General features: G+C 37.1%; 2 protein-coding genes and 1 long non-coding RNA gene across 3 annotated transcripts; all 3 read left to right on the top strand.

Annotated features, from left to right (window-relative positions):
* Window positions 1-460: 460 nt before the first annotated feature.
* On the top strand, window positions 461-8,653 carry LOC145581948 (uncharacterized). The gene is made up of 3 exons (XM_081638987.1): window positions 461-710; window positions 1,076-1,354; window positions 6,054-8,653. The coding sequence occupies exons 2-3, from the start codon at window positions 1,312-1,314 to the stop codon at window positions 8,135-8,137; spliced, it is 2,127 nt and encodes a 708-aa protein (XP_081495113.1). The 5' UTR covers window positions 461-710; window positions 1,076-1,311; the 3' UTR covers window positions 8,138-8,653.
* A 2,132-nt stretch (window positions 8,654-10,785) lies between these two features.
* Window positions 10,786-12,763, top strand: LOC145581947 (uncharacterized). Its single transcript, XR_014099709.1, has 2 exons — window positions 10,786-11,524; window positions 12,539-12,763. It is a non-coding gene; the product is annotated as an uncharacterized LOC145581947 (long non-coding RNA).
* Window positions 12,764-15,560: 2,797 nt separating this feature from the next.
* Window positions 15,561-16,268, top strand: LOC145580843 (uncharacterized). Its single transcript, XM_081637930.1, has one exon. The coding sequence runs from the start codon at window positions 15,561-15,563 to the stop codon at window positions 16,266-16,268; it is 708 nt and encodes a 235-aa protein (XP_081494056.1).
* Window positions 16,269-25,110: the final 8,842 nt, after the last annotated feature.

Here is a 25,110-nt window from a genome sequence, read left to right as displayed (position 1 = left end):
TCACATATAAAAGTTATTAAATCTAATCTTCATTACATAAGTTAATTCTTGAAAAACACAACATTTATTTAAAATACCTAAAACACCGTTAATTTATATGTATGGCTTTGCACATCTTTTTTGAATAATAAAACACCCACACATTCTTTTAGATGTATTACGAATTCATTATAGGTTTAATTTGATACTAACATGAACGCCCCTATTTAACCATTAATTTAATTTATCTTATTTGAAATTAAGAATGGATTCATACTATATAAACCAATTCAAACTCTAAAATTCTCTTGAATAATTGAAAACAATGCTAATCCGTATATAAATTCACTCTAATCAACAATTATAGCATGAACTAACCTACTCCGTAACCCAAAAAAAAAAAAATCGTAAATTCATACAATTCATCACATTATTACCGCCTACCAAACGAGCAACTAGAGTTCATCTATTATCATCGTATTGACATGTCGAAAAAGAGGTAGATAAACACTTAAACAGAAGACAAAGAACAAAACAAAAGGGAAAGAAAAGAAAAGAAAAAGAATAGAATTAGAAAGTTAAGACAAAGAAAACGCCAAAAAGGTAGAAGTGGAAATAGCACCAGTATTTGCTGGAATAGGAGAGAGAAAAACTCACCTCACCTCACCTCACCATTATGCTTGCAAATCCAAGTTTTTTGATACCATTGCATTGTCAATTCACTCAATTTCGTAAGTCTTTCTACTTTACTCTTCATCAAATTTGATGTTTATTGTAATAATTTGTAATAATTGAGTTTGAGGGTTTCAAATCTGTAATTTTGGGTTCATTGATCTGATTTCGTCGATTAGGGTTTATGATAATTTGATTGCTAGTTTACGGAGTTTATACAAGTAGTTAAAGTAATCTATTGTTATATTTCAGTTAATTTTGTAATTGAGTGATTTTGTGATGTTAATTTATATGGTGGTTTTGGTTCCCGAATGAAAAAAATTGTTTAAAATTACTACCTTTTTTTTGGGTTTATGATTTAATTCTGTTTATTTTGGGTTTATGATTATCAAGTTAGCTAGAAATTGAAATTTTGGTATTGCAGGTGAATATTTTGTTATGAATTACCAGTGTCAAACTAGTTTGCTGGGTTTCTAGCATGATGTTGAAGATTTCTAAAGGCTGTGATGCAGCAGTGGAATCATTGTTGGTATGAAATAATTGATGCATATAAGAGGAGAGGTGGAATTCGACGATACATTCTGCATTAGTTAGTTTCAGGACTGTTGGGGAGTGCTAATTATACATAAACTTTAAAAGGGTCTTGTTCTGCTTTCTGCAATGTCGAAGGACTCGTATGAACGGCAGACAAGGAGCTCATCTGGTTAGATATTTTTATTTGTTTTTGCGCTTTCATTTAATTACGCGTTTGCTTTCATGAATAACTCAGCTATTTGATATTAAGGTGCATTCCATGAGTTACAATCTAGTGCTGTCTTGTCTACTAGAATTATACTTTTAAGTTATGATGCCTGTAGACCTCTTGCTTGTAGCCATATGAATGGAAGTGATGCCGCATTGAATTTTTCCGAAAACTGGCTCTTTGGCGAATCATTTGCAATGTGGTGGGGGTGGTGGGAGTCCTGAACTTTGGGTGCTTAAATTCTTAAATATGTTATGTTTGCAGCTAGACTGCATGTGCTTCATCTGTTTTTATTACCAACCTAGGTTCTATGGGTCACAGGAAGTCTTGTTGATAAATAAAGTGGACAAACTGAACATCTGCATAACATTAGGTGGCAGTTTGGTACTCATTTAGTTTTGTCTCTGTAGGGGTGCTTATCGAGCGAGTCGATCACGAGCTGAGGGGTGCTCGACTCAACTCGAAAACTTTTTACATGTGCTCAACTCGTGCTCGCTAAAGTTTCGAGCAAATAAAACATGCTCGACTCGTACTCGTTAAAGTTTCGAGTCGAGTCGAGTAGCTCACAATCTGCTCGTTAAAATTTTGGTACTTCTATTATTATATGTCTTTATTTATTTTTTGTTCAATTTATATTGTAATCCTTATTATATATAGATATTAATAAAAATTTACTCTTTCTTTTTTTATGATATAAATTAAGGCTTAATTAGTGTCAAATTTGTTTAAAGATAGTAACTTTGTTTGCAAATTTTATATTAATAATATTTTATCGAGTTGCTCACGAGCTTATCGAGTTGAGTTAGAGCTTGCTCAACTCGTGCTCGTTAACCTCTTGAGTCGAGTCGAATTCGAGTCGAGCTAACTCGAGTCGAGTTTTGACCGAGCGTTGACCGAGTCGAGTAAGAGTTGCTCGCGAGCTGCTCAACTCAATTAGCACCCCTAAGTAGGAGGGCCACAATTTTATTATATAACTACTTGTACATATTTTTGAGATGCACATATTTAATATCGGTGAAAATTTTACTTCGAATAGTGTGATTAATAAAACCAAATTTAATTGTGAGAACTATGAGAGGGAAAATACCTTAATTTAAAACTGGTATATATAGTAGAAGCTTTCTTAACTTACTTGAAATTCTAGAAATGATAGGAGCAATACGCTTTGTGCAACATTAGTTGGTAGTTTTGGTACAAATGACAATGCTAGATATCATGCACAATGTAAGCCTTACTGTAAGTTTCTATTATAGAGGTTAATTTGGCACGTAACTGAAACATAATCAAGCCTTCCCAATCCTTCAATTTGAGGTTTCATTTGTGAAGGAGAAGAGAGGTCATCCTCCATATGTGTGTCCTCATTGAGATAATTTGGTTGCCTCTACGTATCTTGAATTGATGTTTTGGGCCGTTCAATTGAGATTTGTGTCACAGAAAGGTCAGGAACCACCTTTCTAGTTCTTCTGAATGCAAATGATAAGGAAGTAGGAAGAAGAATACATCTAGCATAAACTTTTAAGGACAACTTGACGAGAAAAGCAATGGACCATTGGTTGTAGAAATGTCAAATACTAAAATGATCATTTCTCATCATTGAACTTAGGTTTACAATAGTGAAACTATCTCGAAGCTTCTCAAATGAGAGGAAAGAAATGAGAAATTGAAGGACATTAGTTTAGAGCAATTTTTTTTAGGATGGATTTCCTGCGTGAAGTTCAATAAGTTGGTTGAGGGCATAAACTTTTATTTGTCGTGTTACCTAACTAAATGATATCTGAAACTATTACGATTAGTGCATAGCAATTTCAATGGTTGTAGCTAGGGACTTGCTTGCAATTTCAATAATTCCCTAGCTACTAACTTGACCATTGGAGCTAGAAAACTCAATTAGCTTGGCAAAGCTAATTTACTTGGGAATTAGACTTGCCAATATAAAATGCTCATTGCACCAATTAAGCTCTTTCCATGTATTTTCTATCTAACGACTATTACTAAGCTAATAGCTAGCCATTAGAGCAAAAAGTAGCTAAAATGATAATTAGCTTAAAAGCTTATGTGGCATGGAAAGCTAATTGTCAAATAAGCTTGCCATTGGAGTTGCTCTTAGAATTTTCTACATTTTGTACTTTAGTTCAAGATGTACCAGTTTTCTTATTCCTCTTTTAGAATCAATTGAATCATGCAACGAACGTTGTGGTTCAGACTGAAAATAAATGGCCGGAAGGTTAATTTCGATTGATAAAGCGTAAAGCTTGCGTACACGTCAATGACTTTAGGCCATTACTCTACAAGAGTTCCCTCTACAATAATTTTCTGCATCTCTCTCTCTACTCAGGCTTCCTCTATTTATACTACTACCGAATACAAACAAGATGGCCTAAGGGCCTTAATTGCTACATTTACTACTCCTTGTCTCATGCTAAATTACCACAGTAAATAACTAATAAGCCAAATCTGTCTTTTGCCCCTGCTGCTGTCCTGCTGTTTCTGTTAGCTGCCTCAATGGGTCGTTGCTTGGTCTTGTAGCTGGAAGGGGTTGTTGTTGTGCTCTCTGTTCTGCAGCCTTTGTCTCCTGTGGTACGTCGAGGTGATAGGTGGTGATGGCGAATTCATTGCAAATCAATTGGTATGTATAGCCTTGCAACATTCTTATGAAGTCTAACCAGGTTATGGAGATCTCATTTCGACCCTGTTAATTAGGATTTCATTATAAAGTTGCATTGCCTTGTTTTGTGAACGGTGGATTGTGAGATTCTGGTAATCAGGTAAGGATTTTGGCAATCACCTTGCTTCAGTTACTAATGATGCATCTTTTGTAAATCTTTAGGGATTTCTTGTCATTGTGCATCTGCCTGTCTTTAATCCTAGCGGCTTGTGCACTTGTGGTTTTTCTTAATGTAACTTTCTTGCTGATTCTCAGATCATTTGGTGATTTACTCCTTTAGTGTATGTTTTAGCAATATGAAACCACTGGTAAAATGTACATTTGGAAGTCCTTTATCTGGTAAAAATGACTGAATATGAGGGAGCTGACTCAGCTGAGGCCTGAGATTTAAAGAGCATTACATCAGCTCTCAATTCTGTGCACAGTGGTGTAAAACAATCTCAATAGAAGTATAGGTTGAGCAATAATCTTTTTGTTGCTGAGGCTTACATGGAAATGTGATGACTGGTGGAGAAAGCTCAATAATTCAAACCAGATCATTAAAGGCATTAACCTATCATCAAAAGTATAAATAATTGAACTCGATCTTTTGCCATTAATGATTCAATCTTGTTAGGATATGCCTTGAATTTATTAGCCCCCTTCAAACGACCATCATGAGGTTCTTGCTTTTATGCCTATTTTTCAACCTGTTATGTTTTCTGTTTTGGGGGCTACTATATAACCTATCTGGGTTTTAACCTAAGCACTTCTCTGTAATCTGTACTACCCTCAAGCAGTGTTTGAAAAAGCGTGCCTAAGGCGCGCCTAGGCGCTGAGGCGCAAGGCGATCAGGGGTGAGCACTTATTTTGGTCTAGGTGAGGCGTTTTGGTTTAGGCGCACAAAAAGCGCCCGAGGCGCACTTGAGGCGCACTTCAGCCAAATTTTTTTAACTGCCCGTATAGTCGCCTCACTTCAAAGAGGCGCACTGAGGCGCGCGTTAGGCGCACCTAGGTGCAGCAGAACCCCTCTCGCTTTAGTGCGCCTTGAGCTTTTTTATACATTGCCCTCAAGATTGATAACTATCCTCTCGCCAGTCCGTGGACCTAACTCATCATTAGTGACTCACGTAAAATCCGTGTTCATTTTTGTTGATTTCGTGAATCTTTCTTGCATTTGTTATAACAACTACACAAACTGTTGTGAAGACTATTGTTTTTGGCTTGATTGTATTTGATTGATTAGTTTTGTTGTGGCTTTATTTTAAGGTGCGATAGAACAAGAGCACAAATGTCAAATCAAGCTTCAAAGACATTGTCTTACTTCAAATTATGCTAGTTTTTATCATTGTTCCTTCCGCTATTCCTTTCTTTCTACAGTATTATCTGCTGTAAGTATATGAACTGGGAATTATAAGTCCCTCACATTTGGCTTTGAAGAAGGAGGCAAGGCTAGGGGTAGGGGGGGGGGGGGCTTCTAGTATACGACCCTATTACATATTCACCTGCAAGGTCTATATCCAGAAAATACCTACATTTTATGAGTACCAAGGTTTGTAGAAATACTAAATCCAATCTCAGGGGCTTTGAAATGAGCAATCCTTCGTTCTTAACACCCAAGATTTTGTGCTTGTAGCCCATCTTTTCATGTGTATGTGGCTAAAATCCAATTCTGATGCTTAGGTCTTTGGAGAAGAAAAACAAGCATTGTTGTTTCTTTGAATAGGCTCTATTTAGTCATGTGCTCTCCTTTATATATATATATATTCATTTTTTTTTTCATGTAGTGATACTCAAATCATTTTTGTTCGTGGTAAAAAATGAAATGATATTGTTATGTTGCTCCTACAAGGTTACAGAAGCCTGCATACTGAAGGTTTGTTAATGGTTTATGTTACTTTTTCTGTAGTAGGTCGTTGTCTACTCCTGCTTCTTTTGTTGCTTCATTAGATTGCTCCTTTGTATTTTGAGTTTGTTATTTAGGAACTAATACTGAATGTATCTAATTGCCAACAGGCATATCCCCTGACCAAGCATCTATTGGCTCTGGGACAAAGAGGTCCAGCGTATCATCAGGCGGTAAGAATCGAGATAAAAAGGAATTTCTGCGGAGATTTGTAGACAGCAAAATATTTACTTCTAATTTGGAGGAGTGGTTTGAGGCTATATCAGATAATTCAGGACAAGAGACATTTGATGTGCCTTTTGAGTTGGTAGAGCTTCAGAAATTTGATTATGCATTAGAAGGGGTTTCTTTCCAACAACTTATCCGTATGCCTAGTGCTGTCTATGCTTCTACATCTGATGGTGTTGAAACTACAGCATTTCTAGCAATTGAGGATTTCCTACATGCATGTGTAAAGGGGTTGTGGGAAGCATTTTGGAGTGATGGAGAACCTTTACCATTCTATGTTGCTTGTCTTAATAATGAAAATATGAAATTCTATCAAGCTGAAAGGGCAATTGCCAATGGTAAAGTAGGAGGTCTCTGTGCAGCTTCTATTTTACTGAAGAATGCCAAACATCCACGTGGTAAATGGGATGAAGTGCTCGAGCTGGCTCTGTTGACGCCTGATATTGGAATCCTTACAGAAAAGGATGTGCGCCTTCCTCCTCTGTCCATATTAGGTGAAGCTTTATATTTTGCTCTCCGGATGATGTTGTCTAGAAGCCTTAGCAAGAATAGTTTTCTTCAAAGTCCAAGCCCCGTTTTTGTGCTTCTTGTTGATTCTCAATATGCTGGTGTGATTAAAGTTGAAGGAGATTTGAGCAAATTGAAGCTAAATGTAAATAATGTATATGAGTCTGCCACTGAATGGATAAAGCATCATTCAAATATTTCGATGTCTCCTATCGATAGGGTATGGAATAAGCTTGGAAATGCTAATTGGGGTGATATTGGTGCCCTTCAGGTGCTTTTTGCAACTTACCACTCCATCCTGCAGTTGGCTGGGGTGCCCAAGCAGTCTATTGAAGATCTGGCTGCTGACCACAGTTCTCGTCTTCAAGCAAGAAGGTTGGAGAGGCAACTTGCTGACACCACAGTAAATGGACATGGCTTACACCAGTACCAGCAGCGCCATGGCTCCCCAGAAATTGTTGAGGTCCTAGATGAATCCAACAGAAGGGAGAGTGCTGAGCCAATGAATCTAGAAATTGGGTCAGTTTTATGGTTGGAGGATTCAAACCACCAGAAAGGCTATCAGATTAGTGAAATTCGAAGTGATAGTGAACTTACTTATTACATAGCGTTTTCTGTTGAGGACCCTGGAAGGTCTCTCTTCTTATACATTGGTTCGCATCCCTCTCAGGTGGAACCTGCTTGGGAAGATATGAATCTGTGGTACCAGGTTCAGAGGCAAACTAAGGTATTGACAGTGATGAAAGAGAAAGGTCTATCCAGCAAATACTTGCCTCAACTGGTTGCGTCTGGTAAAATAAGTCACTCTAGTCGTTCTAGGAGGTCAAGCTCCAGTGATGATTCCAATCATCTTTGGTGGGGAACCCCTGTCCTTGTGACTAGCCCAGTTGGTGAAACAGTAACTGATATGGTCAGAAGTAGCTGTTTTGGCTCAGATGAGGCTATCAAGTGTTGCCATGACTGCTTGTCTGCACTTTCTACTGCCTCTTCTTCTGGCATTCGACATGGTGACATCCGACCAGAGAATGTGATATGCATTACTTCAGGTGTAAGAAATCCTTACTTTGTCTTGGTTGGGTGGGGTCATGCTGTGCTGGAGGAGAGGGATCGGCCTGCATTGAATCTTCACTATTCATCTACACATGCCCTTGAAGAGGGTAAGTTGTACTCAGCATCTGATGCGGAGAGCTTAGTTTACATGCTCTATTCCTGTTCTGGTGGGGAGCTGCCTGAATTGGATTCAGTTGAAGGGGCATTGCAGTGGAGGGAAAGAGCTTGGTCAAAACGGTTGATACAGCAAAAGCTGGGGGATATTTCAGCCGTTCTTAAAGCTTTTGCTGATTATGTTGACAGTCTATGCGGGACTCCGTATCCTATTGACTATGATATTTGGTTAAGGCGGTTGAAAAGACACATTCGTGAGGATGATCATGGCAAGGAAATTGACATGTCAGGGTGAACATACCTTTTGAGAACCCTTCTCTATAAACCAACATTTTTGCTCTCCAACATTGTAGCAGGGAAATCTGGAACCTGAGGCGAGCTGTGTAAATAAATCAGTTTGATTGATGCCATGGTTGAAACTGGGTGCAATCCGATGAGGGGATGACATGAAAAATCAGGGCTTGTAAAGTGTCTGTGAAAGTTTGAGAGCACTGGTTTGAGGGGCTACTTTTGGGTACGTTGATGATCAGCTTTCACGTTTTGAGCTTATCGGAGGATCTGACTTTTGTAGCTTATATATATTGTGCGGCAATGGTGGTTCTCAGTTTCTTATCAGTGGGGGTTTTATTTTATTATTTTTTTGGTATCAAATTCAAATGATTTGTAATTCATTTGTAAAGAATAGGATGTCCTTTTTGGTTCGTTGAGAAATCTGGGTTTTGCTGCTTGTATTGAAGTCTGTTTATTGATTAAAAAAAGTGCCCAATTAATGGTGTAAGTTTCTTACCGTAATGTTTGGATGATGTCCAGACATCAACGTTTACTAATCTTGTTCAGCTACTCTCTTTGAAATAAGACGCTCGGATAATTACTCCGACATTCAACGAAATTACTGCTCACATCCCTGTACATTGCTATCAACTGCAGCAGCATCTTCAGCAGATTAACATTAACATTGTGTAGAGCACTGTTGCATGCATTCCAAATTGACCATGCTTAATTTGATCGGTATTTACAGTCTCTAAAAGCACGGTTTCTTATAGTACGACACGTAAATGACTACTAAATTTATTTCACTTGAACTCACTAACCGGAAACACCAATCAACCAAGTCAATCGCCCCTGATTTTTTAAAGAACCTCAATGAAAAGAGTAAATTCTTGAATTTCTTCTATAGCTAATTGATTTACTCAAATTTGGAATTTTCAGTTGCTTTAATTCATAAGTTAGAAATTGGTTTTTTTTTTTTTTTTTTTTTCCTAACAAGGTAAGAAAAATAATCATTAGGAATCCCTCTTATATTATATAAACTGACCAATAAAGACATGTGTATAACTTGTATTTGTTTGAGTAAACTTGCTAATGGTTAGTAAATTTGGGTCAACCGTAAGATGGAAGAGTTATTTTACTTTACCTTAGAGCACCAGCATTCACAAGGATTATAGTCCTTTTAGGCGTCAATTTCCTTCCTTTTCAACTTCCTTATTGATGTCAACATTGCTAAAAGGATCCTGTTAGCAACAGTATACCACCGTTTCCTTTATGTGGAAAGGAAATTAGTCCTCGTCCCACGAGCCAAAAAATAAACAAGAAAACAAAAAAAAAAAAAAAAAGAAAAAAAAAAGAAAAGAAAAGCAGCATCAGTCGCGGAAAATGCCAAATAAACGGAAACAATTTGGATTAAAGGCTGACACTTGTCACAAGTTAATGGTGACATAATTTTTGTGGCTTAAATATCTAAAACAGCTATAATTTGTTAACGATAACTTATTTCAGAAAATCAAAAGTACCAACGGTAACTTATTTTAGAAAACGCCTGGATCCTACAACGACATTAATGTACTTCAACGTTCTCCGGTGTTCGATGATATAATAAAAAAACCATGCTCCACAAGTTCTAGATGTTCACTATTAATAGAAATAATTACAACAAAGGATCTTATCTCACAGATGGGATTTATCCAAAATGATCGACATTCATAGATGCTATTGCAACCCCACAAACATTAAAGGATAAATGGTTCACTACACGTCAAGAGAGTGCTAGAAAGGATGTTGAGCTTGCATTTGGTGTGTTACAAGCTCGGTTTGCAATAATTAGGAAGCCTGCTTTGGCATGGAGTGTAGAGTTGATGTGGAAATCATGATGACTTGCATCATCATTCACAACATGATAGTTGAAGACGAGCGTGATACATATTTAAACTATAAAGATCCACTTGAATTCGCCCAAGAACAGCCTGAAAATATGCCAGGGTCATCCTCAACCAGAAATGCAACAACATTTACCGTAACTCCCGAGCATTATGATCCTGATAATTTTAGTAGATTGATAGCTTCAAGAGGGGAGATTCGCGATAGACAAGTTCATGAGGCATTAAGAATGGACTTGTTTGAGCATTTATGGGCAAGGTCAAGAAGCTCGGTTGAAAATTAGCATTTTAATAATTTTAAATTATGTATGTTATTTTCGTTGCTTATTTTCATCTGTGTATTTCATATTTTTAATTCATGTGTTTTAATTCATGTATTCTGTATTTTATAATTGTTTATATTAACATGTTAATGTGAAAAAGTATTAGTTGACGTATTTTTGTTCAATTAATAAAAATATTAATAATAATAAACATATTTTACAAACATTAATAATAATTAAGTGTAGAAATAGGAGAGAGAATATATGGTGGGGTATATGTAAATAGGAGAGAGAAAATGGGAAAGGATACTCATTGATGTTGGAAATATTTAAGAAAGAGGATAAGTAAAAGGATGGAGATAGTGGGAAGTGATGTGGAAAAAAGAGAGTATGATGTGTCAAGTGGAGGAAAGGAGAGAGAAATTGGGAAAGGATTGTAACATCCTGACCAATATTGGTGCTCTTAATTACCACAAAACTCTCTCTTTCTCATAAAAAACTCCTATTACTTTTTTGTAATGGAGAGCGAGAGCTAGAGAAGAGCGAAGAACTTCACTACGGAAGAAGCCAACCAAATGAAAAGATCGAATAAACACTACTACAAAATCAGTCTATTGAGACGCTTTCCTAGACGCGCAATACGGAAAAGTGCGAGATAATTAAGCATCCGTGTAATATAGGGGCACTATTCAGATAACGCCTTCAATTAAAGCCGCTGGAACCAAAAATTAGGCGGTAGTTCAAATATTTTAATATGAATTATTTCAACTCAAACTCCCACCTAAATGAAAAATCCTTAACCCCTTACTCACATCGTCATCTCCGCCTCCTTATCTTACTCCTCAACCTCTCAAAATTCTTACACCTCCACTTCTCAATTACTTTCAAATCCCAAGTAATACTCTTCATTCTCACTTCTCACTTCTCAGGTAGATCTTCTCTAATTAATCTTGTTCCTTTGTTGATTTTCCTTTTTAAGTCACTTTAATTTGCTTATATTTTTTTGTAAATCCTTGATTTCGATTATACTTGATTTGGTTAATATTTTTTCGTGTTCTGTTGTTCTCTAATTATCGATTGTCTTTGCAAGATTTTATCTTTGTCAACAAATAATTGCAGATTCCTCAATTATCCTTGTAAGGTAAGATGTTGTAATTCATTTGTGTTTGTCCTTCAAGTTTTATTTATTTATTTTTATTTTGGTCCCTTGCAGAAATAAACCTTTTGTAAACTAATTCAGGATTTAATTGAGTTTACTCTGAATCGGTAAGATGCTGATATCGTTATTTCAATCGAATTTTTCTTGTGAATTTTCAATTTATTTGTTCTTAGTTACAATTGAGGGGTCTATTTTCATATTAAAGACAAAGTTCGAGCTTTATGATGTAATTTTTGCCCCTTGTTTATAGAATACATATTTTGCTTACCTTTTGATATCATCATTCGAATATTATGATTGTTAGTATCATCCCTGCAATTGAATTTCATGTTTTATGAGTTTCCCTTGCATTGAGAAAAGCCTTGTCCAATAGATTCAAAAGGAGAAAAAATGGAGTGCGTGGTCGAATGAGTGAAATTATTTTTACTCTTAACTTTTAGTTTAGTATTTGGATGTATTTTAACAGCAAGTTTAAAGAATATTGAATTAGACGGTTGGGTTAATGGTACAATATGAGTTAGTGGCCAATAATATGTATGAGACAATTGCTTTGTTTGTGCTATTTGTGAAAGTTGTATTGTGTATATAAAGTGGTTGATCTATTATCTTTATCATAACAGGTTATTTTAAGATGTTTTGTGTGTATAAAGTTGCTTAGTTCTTGATTTTTTGTTAAATACGTATGTGTATATTACTTTTATGCTTTGCAATATTGTTAGATATTATGATAATCAAGCTTCTTTGGTATGCTTTGTAGTCAATTTGCTACTGTCTAAGTAGACCTATTTTGGGGGCTATTTAGGTACTAAGTTGGGCTCAATTATGGCTGTTTTAGTACTCATTTCGGTGCTATTTTGGTCTGTTGGTTAGATCTTTTCCAAAGTTGTGTTGGTTGCAGCTAGTATAGTGACTGTTTGTTCTAGTGTCAGCTAGGAGGTTGTTGTTAAACCTTTATTTACATTGTTCTTAAAAGCTGTAGTATTATATATAGAAAATTGTTACTCTGTTCAGTTATGTATGGGTGCTTTTGAGGCAGCTTTGTGTGTATAATATGGTTGCTTAGTCGATGTTCTTGTGTCATGTGTGTAATTTTTGCTGATTTTTGAAACAATATTATGCAGGTTAATCATGAAGCAACTAGAAAGTTGGAATGAGAGGGCAAATCAAGTGCATGTTGATGTCTTGGAAGATAGTATTGTTCTAATGTATACTACGTATATGTATAGTTTTTTTCGCTCGGAGTTATAGATACTTCTTACTTTGAAATAGCATTTTTTTTTAATGTACAAAGTAAGATGATATATTTTAGGTTATAGGATGATCTTATGTACTTTTTTTTTTTAAGGGATGAACTTATGTACTTAAAAGTATTTGATTTATTATAATGATATTGGCATTTAGTTATCTTGTTGAAAATATACTTATAAAATATTGTATTTGTTAATTGATATGAAAAGCAAGTGGCCTGGCCTGTCACTTAGAAGTGCCTTTACAGATTAATTTAATGCCATCTTACATATTGCGGCATTTTTACCATACTATTGCGACGCTTTAAAGTGCATCTATAAGCTATAAAAAAGCGCGTCAAGGTCCCGACGCATTTTAAATGTTATACCGACGTATTACATAAGCGCCACTATAGGGTCTAGCGGCAGCTACTTAAACGGCGCTTTTGGTAGCGTCGGTATAGGGTGTAGCGACGCTTTTTTGCACCGCGGAAACAATATATCATGCGCCGCAATAACCCTTTTTTGTACTAGTGAAAAAATTTAAACGGACGCCGGAATCTTCCCCCTTAGGAAATCCTGATCAATAGGATGATCCAATTGACACTGAGATGAACCAAATGGGTGGGGAAAATGAAGAGGCGGTGGCGCCGCCGCATCCAAGGGTTTCATACTGCCACATGATTGGGGTAATAATGGACTGGAGGTATCGTACCGAAACTTCAAGAATACGGAAGAGGATTGGGAATAGGAAGATGACATTCCTCTTGAGTGTGAATCTGATGATGAATCTTGCCCCAATTTCTTTTTAACGAAGAAAGAGAAACAGAGGCTGAGGAAACCTTCTCGGCAAAATGCTTTGATTATCAAACTTTTTGACAAGCGTATGAGCTATGAAGTCTTTATTAAGAGACTAAGGCTTAAATGGAGTCTGACGGGGGTTATCTCCCTCACTGATGTCGGCTTTGCCTACTATGTAATGCGATTCACGAGTATGGAGGACTATAATTTTGTCCTAACCCAAGGTCCTTGGATTATAGGAGATAGTTATCTTACAATTCGCAAATGGGTTCCTACTTTCATTGCGGATGAAGCTCCGATAAAGTTCCTAACTGCGTGGGTGAGAATTCCTCAACTGTCTGTGGAGTATTTTGACAAGACGTTCCTGCATCGAATTGGATCGAAAATAGGAAAAGTTATCAGTATTGATAAGAATACTGAGACTATGAGTTGGGGTCAATTCGTCAGGTTCAGTATCGAGGTTGATCTCTCGAAGCCCCTGTTATCGAAGTTCAGATTGAACGGTCGGTTGTGGAAAATTTAGTATGAAGGATTGAAGCTCATTTGCTTCAGATGTGGAAAACTTGGCCACAAGGATAATGAATGCAGTGTCCATGTTACTAGGGATGAGAATGGAGAGAAAGTTGTCAAGATTGATGAAGTCACACTTAACCAAGCTCCTAGGGTGAGGCCTGAGGAAAATGATCAATTTGGATCATGGATGTTGGTTCAGCGGACTACCCGCAAGTATAACCCAAAAACCAAGGTGGATAACTCGAAGAAGACTCCTGTTGAGGGCAGAATCAAAGATGGCACAGAGGGAGCAAGAGATAGCTCAAAATCAAAAACAGGGGAAAACCAAACTAAGTTGGGAGGAAGGATCAATACAGAGAACATTCAAGGGTCCAAGACGACTGCTAGTTAGGCTAGAAATTCAGGATCAAGATTCGACATATTGAATCAGGACCAGGACATGGACCAAGAGCAAGAGATGGAGCGTGAGCAGGGCGCAGTGGCTATAACTGAGGATATTATGGTAAGAAACAATACGATGGACCTTAAGGAAAAGGAAATCAATTCTTTGACTTCGGAAGATAGCAATTTTGCTAAAGGGGGCAATTAATTTGAGTGATATAAGCAGTCTTGGTACGAAGGAAATTCCTTTGGGAAATAATTTCCATAATGAGATGGAGGTTGATGAGGAAATTGTGTCAACAGTAAATTTGGGAAGTCTAATAGGAGACAGAGGAAATATTCCTCACAGGGAAGTACCGGGTCAACGTGTAGAGAATAATTTTGAGAAAGATCAATTTTCGAAAAAGATTGTATCCCCAAAAGATTTCCAGATGATTGATTTTAGAGACAATAAGGAAAATATTGATCCTAGTATCCCGAAAGACCTAGGTAAAGGTAATCTTGTGTCCCCCTGAGCGTGCTCCGAAAATTCAATCCCCTGGTTCAATGCAAGCCTTCACTATAGCCTCTCAAACTCCAACTGCTTTGAGAAACCAATCCGAGAGCTTGAGTGAATATGAATCCACTGCATCCCCCGATCACATTGGTTACAAGAATTCCCCCGGCATATTCAGCCCTGGTGGATTATCCAATGGATGGACCAACTCTTTCCACAGTCTATCCAATAGCGAACAAAGCTCTTCTCCAATTGAGCACGTTCCTGCCACCGACCCACAATCCGCCAGACATGTTAGCTACCATAGTGATTCCAATGGAAATAGACGGCCCAATGAAAGCGCTGAGCAAAGCATTCGTGAGCACAATGCCTAACGTTCCCTTGAACATCTATGACAAATATCCTAATTTTCCGATGTTTAATATGTTGATAAAACTAATGATATGAAATGTGCAAGGAATTGGGAATATATTAGCTGTTTTAAGAGAGCTAATTAGAATAAATGACCCCTCTATTCTAGCCCTGGTTGAAACTCATATTAGTGGAGAGCAGGCACAAAAGATTTGTGATAGGATTGGCTTCTCGGGCCAATTCTGTGTAGAGGCTCAGGGTTTCAGTGGAGGCATATGGCTTTTTTGGAGACAAGAGTTTATAGAGGTTACGGTTTTAGATAATCAAACTCAACATATCACAATAGAAATTAAGAAGAAAGATGAAGATCCATAGATGTTTTTTGCCATCTACGCAAGTCCGGATTCAACCACCAGACACGAGTTATGGAGGCAACTTGAAAATATTGGTCGAGCATACAATGGCCCGTGGATGCTTGCGGGAGACTTTAATGATACAATGAGCATGGCCGAAAGACTTGGTAAGGGAGAATCAGAGATGGAGAGAAGATGCAGAGATTTTTCGGATCGGGTAAACAATAATCAACTTATAGATCTTGGTTGCTCTGGCCCTGGGTTTACTTGGTGTCGGGGGTTATCTCAAGCAACGTTTAAAGATGCTCGGCTTGATAGAGGATTGGTGAATGATGAATGGAGGCTTCGATTCCCTGAAGGAGCAGTTCGTAACTTGGCCAAATTAACTTTCGATCACTGTCCTTTGCTTATTAACACCAATGGATTTGCTCCAATTCCAATAGCTCTTAAACCTTTTTGGTTCCAAGCTTCTTGGATTAAACATGAGAAGTTTGAAGATTTTGTGTCAGCCACGTGGTATAATAATGCGCCTTTGATTTCTTTCTTAAAGGAGGTTGCACAAAAACTTAACCATTGGAATATAGAACATTTCCACAACATATTTAGGAAAAAATCTGAGCTATGGGCTAGGTTGGAAGGGATACAAAAAGGTTTGAAAGCGGGTGCTCCAGTTCATACTTTGAAGCTTGAAGAAAAGTTGAAGAAGCAAATGCTCGAAATCCTAGAATAAGAGGAATTGTTGTGGTTCCAAAAATCGCGTGCTGAAGCTATTTGCGATGGTGATCGAAACACGAGATACTTTCATCTTTCCACGATCATTTGGCGACGACGAAATAGGATTGAGACCCTCTAGGATTCTAATGGTGACTGGGTAACAGACACAACTCAAGTAAAAAACTTAGTTGTGGAATACTGGCATAACCTCTTTTCCGAAGAAAGTAGCGGCCAAGCCCAAATTCACTTGCTTAAGGATTATTTCCCTTAAATGGGCCAGGAGGACTGGGATTTAATGACTGGGCCTTTTGCCCCATGCGAAGTTCAGGCTGCTCTTGATGGGATGACTCGTACAAGGCCCCAGGCCCAGACAGGTTCCAGCCCATATTTTACCAAAAATTCTAGGCCCAGGTTAGCCCCAGTGTGATCCAAGCAACCCTGGATATATTAATGGGTCGGAACTTTCCTGAAAGTTTGACCGAAGCATTCCTAGTGTTGATACCTAAAATTGAAGTGCCTCAAACGCCTAATCAGTTTCGATGCAATAGAACTTACAAACTAGTAACTAAAGTGTTGGTTAACCGTTTGAAACCGATCCTCCCCAACCTTATATCTCCAACACAATGCATTTTCGTGCCGAATAGACAGATTATGGACAACATCATCATTGTCCAAGAGATGTTGCATACCATGAGAAGGAAGCAAGGGAAAGTGAGCTACATGGCGGTTAAAATCGACTTCGAAAAAGCCTATGATAGGCTTAGGTGGACTTTCATTCGAGAATCCTTGATGGAGCTTAGACTCCCCCAAAATATGGTTGAGTTAGTAATGATGTGTATTAGCTCTATCAAACTGAGTATTTTGTGGAATGAAGAACCAACACAGTCCTTTATGCCATCTCGAGGAATTCGCCAAGGAGATCTGTTGTCACTGTATATATATGTGATATGCATGGAAAGGTTAGCCCATCTTATTGATAGAGAATGTCGGCTGGGTTTGTGGAAACCGGTTCGAGCTAGTATTGGTGGGCTGGTCATATCGAATTTAGCCTTTGCAGACGACCTAATTCTCTTTTGTGAGGCTAGTTTGGAACAACCTGCTCTTATGAAGAAATGCCTTAATGATTTTTGTGAAGCTTCTGGTTGTAAGGTTAGTGTGGAGAAGAGTCGAATATATTTTTCTCATAACACTAACTTTAATATTAGAGATGAAATTTGCAATGAAGTGGGGATGGAGGCTACTGAGGATTTCGGCAATTATTTAGGAGTGCCTACGATTAACGGGCGCGTCACTAAAGATAATTATCAATTTCTAATTGATAAAATCAACTCGAAATTAACAGGCTGGAATAACAAAACTTTGTCTCTTGCGGGCAGGGCTACTTTGGTACAAAACTCCCTTTCATCCATTCCTTATTATACCATGCAAACTACCAGGATTCTGAAAGGTATCTGTGACAAAATTGATGCTAAATCTCGAGCTTTCTTGTGGGGAAGTACGGAGGAGAAGAAACGAATGCATCTTGTTTCTTGGCAGACCATTGACAAGTAGAAGGAGGATGGTGGGTTCGGGATTCAGAGTATGTGCCAAGTAAATGTTGCTTTCCTTGCGAAATTAGGATGGAGAGTCTTGGCAGAACCGCAATCATTGTGGTCTTGTGTGCTTAGGCAGAAATACTGTAGAGGACGCTATGATGTAGAGATGTTTACTTACAAGAATGATTCCTTGAATGCTTGGAGAGGCATTGTTGAAAACATCGATGTGTTGAAATGAGGGATTGATATAGTAGTGGGTAATGGCAGATCAACTTCTTTCTGGAAACATAAATGGGCAACAAACACTCCCTTGATTGATTTAGCAATTACTCCACCTCCAAGCTATTCCCTGGATTACACTGTGAGAGACATGTGGCATGTGTAGAGAGGTTGGATCACCGAGAACTTTGCAGTTTATCTTCCATCAGAGGCTTTGATGAAGATTAATTCCCATGAGTTAGCTGAAGACGAAGATGCCATTGACAGTGTCTACTGGAATAGAACGTCTTTGGGTGAATTTACGATTCAGTCTGCTTTACAAATTATCAAGAGGGATAATAATCAAGCAGAGATTCAGGACATCAAGTGGGAGAGGATTTGGAAGCTCTAAGCCCCTCAAAGAATCAAATTCTTCATGTGGTTAGCAGGTCATGATCGTCTAATGACTAATTCGAATCGCTTCTTAAGGCACCTTACTCCTGATCCTAGGTGTTATGTTTGCGGGTATGTTGAGGAAAACACTAGCCACATCCTACGAGATTGTCCCGCAGCCAAAGTGATATGGAGAAAGCTGGGAAGAGGGTCTGACTTGCACTGGCAAACTGATCAACTCAGCATGTGGTTAATGGAAAATTTGAAAGAAAGAAATGAGACAAATTTGGATGGATGGCCACTTATGTTTGCAACCACTTGCTGGTGGTTATGGAGATGGAGGAATGAAAGGTGCTTCGAGAGAGACACTGCAATTCCCCTGGATTAATTAAGCTTCATCTATGTTAGAGTAGGTGATATCACTAGAGCGTACGAGAACAACCTGTTGCAGGGTCTCCCTAAGAAGCGAAAAAGAACAGAGATGCTGATTAGGTGGAATTTCCAGCGTGAAGGCTGGGTTCGCTTAAACACAGACGGTGCTTCAAAGGGGAACCCAAGTCCAGCCGGGGCAGGCGGATTGATTAGAGGGCACAGTGGAGAACTCCACGAAATGTTTGCCATGAACTGTGGTATTTGTTCGAGTACAAAGGCTGAGCTACTAGCAGTTATGAGGGGCATGACATTAGCTTGGAATGCAGGACACAGGAAAATTCAGATCACTGTTGATTCAGAGGCAATTGTTCGTATATTAGTGGATCCTATTCCGACTAACACTCCTTTCTTACACATCATTCGCAAATGCAAGTCCCTAATTTCTAATAGGAATTGGGAACTCTCTATTGGACATTGTTACAGAGAAGCTAACCGGGCGGCAGATTGGTTAGCTAATTTTGGAGCATCGTCCACTCAAAAACTAGTCATCTTCGAGGCGGTCTCGGAGGATTTTCGTGCCGTTTTATTGGAGGACTTGCGTGGTATAACAAGGCATCGAATGGTGCCCATGGAGTCGAGTTAATAGGGGCTTAGTGGAATAAGAGCTGTGAAGCTCATTAGCTTTTCTTTTTCTGTTTATTTTTCTTTTTGTTGCTTTGTTTTGCTGCTTTCTTGTTTCGTGTGTTTTGTTTCTTTCCTCTAGTTTCGTAGTTTGTAATACTTTTTTGGGGCTTGCCCCTTGTTCTCACCAAAAAAAAAAAAAAAAAAAAAAAAAAAAAAAAAAACTCCTATTACTAGCAGTTAATAAACTAGTTTATTGGACTCAAAACTCTGTTTACACCATCTTTCAACCAAACACCCACATTAGAAATTTAGGCTAGTCAAATCTTTCTTTAACCCCATACCTCTTCCTAATTAGACACCTCTTTATCCACTTTATATTTGAAATTCTTCAAATTTGTTTAATAATTTTAATTAGTATCCCTTCAAAGTTCAAATTATAAGGCCCCCATTTCTTTTATCTTATTAATTAATTTTACTGAACTAAAATTATTTTTGCTGAATTGAAATTATTTTTGCTAAATTGAAATTATTTTCGCTAAATTGAAATTATTTTTACTGAATAATAATTTTAAAAGGTGAAGTGAAGAGAACCTAAGTCCTAAATATATATCCGTTAAATAGTCTAAAATTTTCTTTTTTACAGGTAAATAAACTTACAAAAATAACCTTAAAAAATTCATAAAAATAAACTTACAAAAATAACCTTAAAAAATTCGTTATTTTTTTTCTTTTACCTTAAACAAATAACCTTATTTATTATGGAGTATTAAACATGGGCAACGGGCCGTGCCGCGATGGGGGGCGTGCCGTGCCAGTGCTGCGGCGTGCCGTGCCTAATTTTGGCACACCCCAGCTCACGGCACGACACGACCCACGTGTCTGGCGGGCCGTGCCGTGCCGGGCCGCGGGCCAAACCGTGCCATTTTTTTTTAAATAATAAATGTAAATAAAAAACGATATATATATATATATTTTTTAGTACAACTTAATTTTATATAAATAATGTGATTAATTTATGTTTATGTTAATGTTAATATATTTTGTTTTGAACAACTTTATTTTAATTAAGGTTATATAAATTATTTATCTAATTATGTTTAAGTTTAAATAAACAAATAAAAACAATTTTATTAATTTAGCAAAAAACAACAATGCATATAATAAAAAAAAAAAATTACGAGTGCGATAATTCAAAAACACAAAAAATTGAAGAATAACTTAGTTTATTATATGCCGGTAGCCGGTACGATAAATCGAGGTCATCGTAATAATGTAATTATTGTTGTTCGTCTTCGTCTTCGTCTTTGTCTTCTTGTGGTTCAAGGTCATCGGCCAATTGAGTTGATTGAGAAGTATGAGAACTAAAAGAAGTCGACGTTCCTTCATCGTCGTCATTTTGTGCATAAGTACGATTTTGAGAACGAGTTTCGGCATCCAACCAATCCTTGAAGAAAACACACATTTCAAGTGTTTCGGGTTTTAGTCTTGTTCTTCTATCGTCTAAAATCCGTCCCGACACACTAAAAGCTCTTTCGGAGGCAACAGAGGAGACTTGGATAGCAAAAATATCACGAGCCATTGCCGACAAAATTGGATGTTTCATGGTTTGTGATTTCCACCAATCAAGGATGTCGAGGCCAAACTTCTCTTCATCGTCCATGCCTTTCATGAAGTCGTAACTTAGGTACATTTGCAACTCCAAAACATCGCTTTGTGTTCTCCTAGTTAATGATGATTCCGTACTTGAAAACTTGGACATCATGTTAGCAGCTTGTGCAAATAAACCTTTGGCCCGTTTACTTACGTTTTTGGATGTTTGAGAAGGGGAAAATCGAGACACGGTTCCATATTTAGTTTCATAAACTCTATATAAAGAGAGAAACTCATTAGTCACCTTATTTTTAAAAGCTTCAACATCATCTTCCAAATTCATGTTACTATAATAAATATCAATTAATAAAAAAGTGCCATCATATTTTTGCCTAGGATCTAAAATAGAAGCAAAAATATAAATCATATGAATATTAGTGTAATATTTACGCCATTTTTCCTCCATAAATGGAAGATATCCATGATATTCATATTGTGATCGATGTTCGGCAAAAACTTATACAAGTAAACATGCATTGCTAAGAAAAGAATGGGAACAAGAATTATATACAGAAGAAAAACAATGTGTCATACTATATAGTAATTGTAAAAACTGCATATATTTTTCACAATTAGCCCAATCATCTTCTAGTAAAGCACATTGTGGAAATTTCATATTATAAAAAAGTGTTAAATCAACCTTGTACTCGATTGCCCGACTAAACATTTCATAGGTGGAGTTCCACCTAGTTGGACAATCCGGTGCTATTTTTATAGCCTTTCTCCTGTTGTTGCCTGCAAAAATCTTTCCATTCTTGATATCTCAAGTTAGAGCTATTAATAGACATAATAGCATTCCTTATTTTGTGATAAAATGGACCAATTGCTTGTGTTCCATCCTTCACACACAAGTTAAGAACATGACAAATGCATCTAATATGAAGTGCTTTTCCATCTAATACTAAATCGGTCAATTGGGGTTTAACCAATTCTCACTATATGTTATAGAAGTTGCATTATCGAAAGTCATAGACATGATTTTATCCCTAAGACTATATGCATCAATGGCTTCCATTAAATGATGAGAAATGTTAAGACCGGTATGAGGGTATTCAAGCATTTTAAAATGAATGATGCGTTTTTGTAACAACCAATCATTATCCAACCAATAACAAGTAACACATAAATAGTGAAGTCCGTATCCACTATCCCATGCATCGGCAGTTAAAGAAACTCTACTAGGAAGATTAGCCAATTCATTTACTAATTTCAATTTATACTCTTGATAATTCTTCATGGCAGCAGATCGAACGGTTTGTCGGGAGATTTTTTTGTGTTTGGGTTGTAGTGCTCGGTTAATGTAGTTGTTAAAGGCATCATTTTCGGCGAAAAGAAAAGGTTGTTCGGCATGTACAATCATTCTCCCAAGTTCATCCCTATCTTTCTCATAACTATAAATGAAGCCTTGTGGATGGAAATGAGAAATTTTGGGTTGGGTTGGATCATTAGATGGTTCACCACATCTTTTTGAATGTCTACTAAGGTGTCCCGTCCCTCCCTTGGTATCGGCCGAGAAAATTTTACTACAAGTCCGACACCGGGCTTTGGTTCCATTTTTACTTAATTGATAATGTGCCCAAACTTCACTCTTTCGGTTGGTTTGAGCAAATTCCTCTTCGGTACACCACTCTAATATGTTAGAATTTGGGTGTTAGGCATTTGGGTGGATTGTTCACTCGACCAGGAGGCTTGTGTTTTGGCTACCTTGGTTACTAGGAATAGAAAATTCATGTTGTGATCCGTATAAATGAGGTGAGAAATGGGTTTGTTGAAATCCTGAACTAGGCATAGTCTAAGGAGCCATATCATCCATTTGTTCGTGCCCTCCCGTGGTTTGGGGATGAAAGAAAGGGGTGGAAGTGTTTGGAAAGGGCATGTTAGGGGAGTGAAAAGGCATGTTAGGGGAGGGAAAGGTGTTAGGGGGGGCATTGAAGTGTTTGGGTTTGGTGATTCCCTACGTTTTGACTTGGCTTTTCTAGAGGAGGAGGAAGTGTTCGTGTTTGATGCCATGATATTTAATAATAATAACAACAACAATAATAATACAAATAACAAATTAACAATAACAATAATAATAACAATTGACAACAATAATAATAACGATAGCAATAAGAATCAGTAAGTAGTTTTTATATAAATTAAGTTTTCAAAAATAATTATAATAATAGTAGATTACTTAGGTCAATGAGATCCCAGGTAGGAGAGGTTAGGAACGACGTTGTCCAGAGCCCAAGTCCCGCCTTAGACAGATTTCACTAACAATCTAAATTATCTACAATAAAAATAGAAAGTAGTTTTTATATAATTAAGTTATTCCAACTTCCAAGAAAACAATAACAACAATAATAACAATAACAACAATAATAACAATAACAACAATAATAACAACAACAACAACAACAACAACAACAACAATAATAATAATAATAATAATAAAGTTGAGTTAGATCTTACAATGACGCTTCAATTGCTTTCCCAAATTTATAATTTCCCGATCCCGAATTTATAATTTCCCGAGTGTAAATATAAGAATTATTTTATTTTATTTTATTTTTAATTTTGGTAGTAGACTAATAAAAGTAAAAATGTAAAATTTATAAGAGAGTAGAAATTTTTTTTTTCTTTGCACAAAAGAGAAAGAGAGTAAGATTGTAGGAATTAGAGAATAAGAAAATTAGAGAATAAGAGAGAAGAGATGAGTTGATGAATTGTGAAAATTTTAGAGGAAGAAATGAGGTATTTATAGGGATTTTGGGTGGAAAAAATGGCCGTTTTATAGCCGTTTTATATCTGTTGGAAAACGGCTATTTCCAACGGCTAGGCACGGGCCGGGCCGTGCCGTGCCGTGCCGGCCCACGTGCTGGGTACCGTGTCGCCCGCCGTGCCATTTTCCGAACTTTGTGTTCACGGCACGGTCCACGGCCCACTGGTGGGCCGCCGTGCCGTGCTGTGCCGGCGTTGTGCCGGCACGGCCCGTGCCCACCTTTATGGAGTATTGTTTTAAAACCGATTAAACCGAGTTAAGTATAAAACAAGGGACTCAATTCTTGCAAAATGTGGGGAAAGGGGACTCTATTTATTTTATAGAGAGAAAAGGGACTGGGCTAGAATGAGTTTGGGTTTTCGGTGGGTTCTAATTAATTAAGGGAAAGAATTGAGTCCCCTTGGTTAAAGAATTGAGTCCCCTTGGTTAAACAATTGAGTCAATTTGGTCAACTAAAAAAAAGGAGTATGTTTTTTTTGTTTTTTTTTTTTGGTAAATATTTTAATTTAAGACCAATAAAAAAAAGAGTTCCTTACTCTTTTTGGAACAAAAATAAAGCATAAAATTACAATACTTTGAATGTTTATTTTCTTCATCATCTTCATTACATCCTCGACCTTCTAACTCCACATTTCTCTTTAATTAAAATTATGACCATCTCATAAACTAACTCTGACTCACGTGGACTGTCAACCAACCTACCACCTAATATAATCACACCCATCCACTTGTTTATAGTTTGGGCATATTAGAAATCTCATAAAAGGATGCTTGACTTTCTTAGAAACTCTCCTTAATGACCTTCTATTGCAATATACACTAGGCTTATCGATAATTTTTTTTTTTTAAAAAAAATAAATAAATTAGGGCCTTACAAGCCTTCACTAAAATTACGATGTGTGCTTCTACTACAAATGCAAGACAAATAAGCTACAAACCAGAGAGATGAAGAACATTAAAAAATTATTAAAAGAATACTTTTTTTGGATAACAAACATTAAAAAAAATTTCAAGAACAAAGCTTTTGTGTTGTTGTTGTACTTTCTTAATTTCAAACAGCCATATTTTCAAAACAATCAGCAGAAATTATTAATGAAGGGATTGAATTTGTCTGGTTTAATCAAGGCAATAATGAGGGGACTTAATTCTTCTTGGGTTAAAGGTGAGTTAAGTCACCTGAAAATACCTCCTAATACCAGAAATTTAACCCTAGTCCCCTTTTCCTCTATAAAATAAATAGAGTCCCCTTTCCCCACATTTTGCAAGAATTGAGTCCCCTGTATTATACTTAACTCGATTAAACCCTATTATTGAAGATCTAA

The sequence above is a fragment of the Chenopodium album genome, chromosome 15 (genome assembly GCF_948465745.1).
Source record: "Chenopodium album chromosome 15, dcCheAlbu1.1, whole genome shotgun sequence".
NCBI lineage: Eukaryota > Viridiplantae > Streptophyta > Magnoliopsida > Caryophyllales > Amaranthaceae > Chenopodium > Chenopodium album.
Note: the sequence above shows the minus strand (reverse complement) of the source record. Positions and strands in the feature narration are given on the sequence as shown.